The sequence below is a fragment of the Pelmatolapia mariae genome, linkage group LG23, assembly GCF_036321145.2.
Source record: "Pelmatolapia mariae isolate MD_Pm_ZW linkage group LG23, Pm_UMD_F_2, whole genome shotgun sequence".
NCBI classification, from domain to species: Eukaryota; Metazoa; Chordata; class Actinopteri; order Cichliformes; family Cichlidae; genus Pelmatolapia; species Pelmatolapia mariae.
In genome coordinates, this window is record NC_086246.1 from 19,948,392 (window position 1) to 19,951,738 (window position 3,347).

The window sequence follows — 3,347 nt, forward strand, 5'->3', positions numbered from 1 at the left end:
CTTTTAGAGTGCCCTACACAATCAGTTCCTCAGCTGGTCTACTCTGAACTTGAGATTATTTGCTCCACAGCTCAGGCTTTTAAAGTGTAATTCGAGCTGACAGTGGTGTTCGCAGCTTCCTCTAGAGGAAAGATTCATGACAGGTGGTTTAACAACTTTCATTTCCCTTCCGCCACCTCGACACATACACAACATTAAAAAAACCTCATCTCCTGTGCTGGTAAATCCCTGCCGTGGAAGACATTTAAGCCTTTCAATGGTGCCTCATCCGTTAAGTAAGGCTATAGGATGGTAAGAGTGAGGTAGTGTGGAAAGTAGGTTAGACTAAGACTTGAACTGTAAGCTGGAGCCAATTTAAATTCCTGCTAACTGTACCTTCAAGTGTGAGGATTGCAGCAGAGGGGGTGGAGGACTGGGACACTGACTAAAAACCTATTTAAATGTGCAGATAAACACTCTCGCAGCACACTTCTTTAGTAACAAATTCTTTTTTATTACAACATTTCACTGCTTTTTTTTCTTTCCATTTCTGGTAATGGTTTGTGGCAGAGTAACATGACTGCTGGGAATATACAAAACTCCAAAAGAATTTCGCTCTACGGTTCAAAGCAAACACATGGAATCGATTGGCAGAATCATTTTTTTCCTTTTCTCTCATTTGAAACAATTCAGAGACAACACAAAAGCCATCCTGAATCACTCCACAAAACAAACAAAAAAGGGCCAAAGCACGTTACATTTTCACCGCATCTCCCAGAATCTAGATGGCATCCGTTACACTTTCTTAAATCCTTGTGTACATACAAAAGAAAAAAAGAAAACACTGAAACAACAGTATCAGTTTCTTTTTCCAGGTTGGGGGGGGGGTTACATTTTGGCCAGCGTACAGACGAAGTTGTGCATTTCCGAAAATTAGAAAAACAATAAAAACAAAACCAAAAAAAAAGCTTGACGCCTCAGCTTTGGCGCAAAAGCAGCCACACAGAAAGTTGGGTGGTGGTTGGTGGGTTTTGGTGAGACGGTGATGAGCTTCCTGGGACGCAGGCCACGCCCCATCCCTCAGGCCTCTCGCTCTCGCCCTCTTGACACTGCACGTCGATCTTGGTGGTCAAGGCGGTGTTAAAAGGAGAGACGTGCACATTCACGGACCATCTTCCGCAGTCCCCTCCCCTCCCCTCCCTCTCTGCCTCAGAGAAATCTTCCTCATCTCTTCCCTGACGGAAGGACGAGCATGACGGTGGTTAAAGGTGACAGTAGTAAAGGGGTGGGGGAAGGGGTCGGGGTGGGCGCTCTGGCGAAGGCATCATCCATCCACAGGCTGTGCAGCTTGGTTATCGTTTCATAATTTCGGTTACAGAGTTATACAGCTAAAAAGAAGTGACTGAAAACAAGGCAATGCAGGAGGAGGGGTGAGGGGTGTACAGTGCATGACGGGAGGTGGGGGCTTCACGACGTCGCTTGCTTCTCCTGTTCGATGGCTGTGAAGGAGAGGAGAGAGGAAAGAAAGGGGGGTAAGGAATGATACGAAAAGAATCGTGCAAAAAAGAGAGGAATCCAGAAGACACGAGGACACCAACTTTCTTTTGTAGGCAGGGGATTCTTCTCCTGCGTCTCTGTCTTCTTCAGCTTGGACTTGTCGAACTTCTCCACCTCTGCAAGGTCGGGCTTGTCGCTCATTGTTGCAGTTAGTCTGAGAAAAGATGGAAGGAACAACCAGGGAGATGATTAATATTGTTCCTCCCGCCTCACCACGCAAAGTTGTGTAAAAAACAAAACACTAAATATACACAGCACGTCAAATCTGACATGTCAATGACTTTTATTTTATTTCTGGAAAGGGCAGAAAGCACCCGAGCATGTGGACCAAGCTGACATTTTTAATCACTCGAAGGGCGTTGCCTAAAAATCTCAGCCACCAGAAATCGACGGCTCGAGTTGAAGTTGACTGCGCAACCGCAGACTACTTTTTCCCTCGAATGTGCCGCCGATGAGTCCGCCTTCTTTTGTTCGCCTGCGGCTCAGCCCTGCCTGATTTGACTGCCTGCCATCCATCCCGTTACCCAACACACACACACACACAAAAAGTGCACACACACACAACCCCGGTATGTTGCACACAGGGAGGGGGGAAGACAATGAAGCCAGTCCAAGGCGTTCAGCGCGCATTTACATAACAATAGGAGTTCCCATGCTGGGCACAGCGAGGAGAAATATGAGGGAGAGAAAAAAAGGGGAAAAAAAACCCAACTTGTGCGCATTATTTAAAATATGACGCTGAGTGAATAAAAACTGTAATATTCTAAATGTTGGAAAATGTGGATTTATGAGCGTCCACTAGCATGGAAACTGCGCACAACATCCGCAAAATTCACTTGTCACGTACTTCTCCCTTTGGGGCGCAATCTTCAAGGAACCACCGCCCTGATTGGCATTCAGCTGCTTCACCCAGCTCGTTAAAAAAAGAAAAAAAAATTTTTAAACCTCCACCCTAACATTTGCTCGAACAAACCCACGAGGGAAAATATCTAAATGCATGGTTTTATGAAGGGAACCAGGTAGGTGCAGGGCTCCCTCTCTGACTCTCTCTCTCCCACACACACACACACACACACACACACACAGAGCAACAAAGGAAATGGGCTGATATGCTTGAGACAAAGACGCTGCACACACGCCCACCCTGCTGTCACATTTACACTCTGATGGGAGCTTAAAAAAATCTGCAACCCTCTTAACTCAAGGACAGAAAGAAAAGAGAAGAAAAAATCTAATCATCTTCTGTCTCCTTTTTCTTTTCTTTTTTTTTGCTGTGGCATCACTTTTGGCACAACATCCACTCCACTGCGCATTAACCCGCATCGACTCCGACAGTCTCAGCTCTCCCAGCTGCACACGGTGAAGCACAAAGAGGCTGATCACAAAAAAAAAGAAAAACAGCATGAGATGCCGAGCAGCTGTTTACTCACCGATGTGTCGGCTGATGTCTGGAAAGGTTGTGCTCGGCGCGCTGTTGCAGCAGTAGTGGCGCGTCTTTGCGCAAGCGTTAGATATACTCAGAAATATGCTAATGACATCTGACATCACCGCTTCCCCAGACCGTCCACCGTTGCCCCCTGCTGGAGGAAAGCTCTGAATCCTCCATCCACACACACACACCACCACCACCTCTTGAAGTAAGCTCTTAGTATTATTATTATTATTACCTGGCAGATGAAAGGAATGGAAAGATGTGGATTTCTGCTTTATGTGTCTGTGTTTTTACTGTGAAATAACCACTGAGCTGAATGGTACACTCCACTCCTCTAGTTTCATAACATGATGCCACTGCACTGAGTGCAACATCAGCA

The 3,347-nt window shown here is 46.1% G+C and overlaps 1 protein-coding gene across 1 annotated transcript; it reads right to left on the reverse strand.

Moving 5' to 3' along the window:
- Nucleotides 1–469: 469 nt before the first annotated feature.
- On the reverse strand, nt 470–3,086 carry LOC134620775 (thymosin beta-12). Its single transcript, XM_063467069.1, has 3 exons — nt 2,967–3,086; nt 1,578–1,690; nt 470–1,478 (listed from the first exon to the last, which is right to left on the reverse strand). The coding sequence occupies exons 2-3, from the start codon at nt 1,675–1,677 to the stop codon at nt 1,447–1,449; spliced, it is 132 nt and encodes a 43-aa protein (XP_063323139.1). The 5' UTR covers nt 1,678–1,690; nt 2,967–3,086; the 3' UTR covers nt 470–1,446.
- Nucleotides 3,087–3,347: the final 261 nt, after the last annotated feature.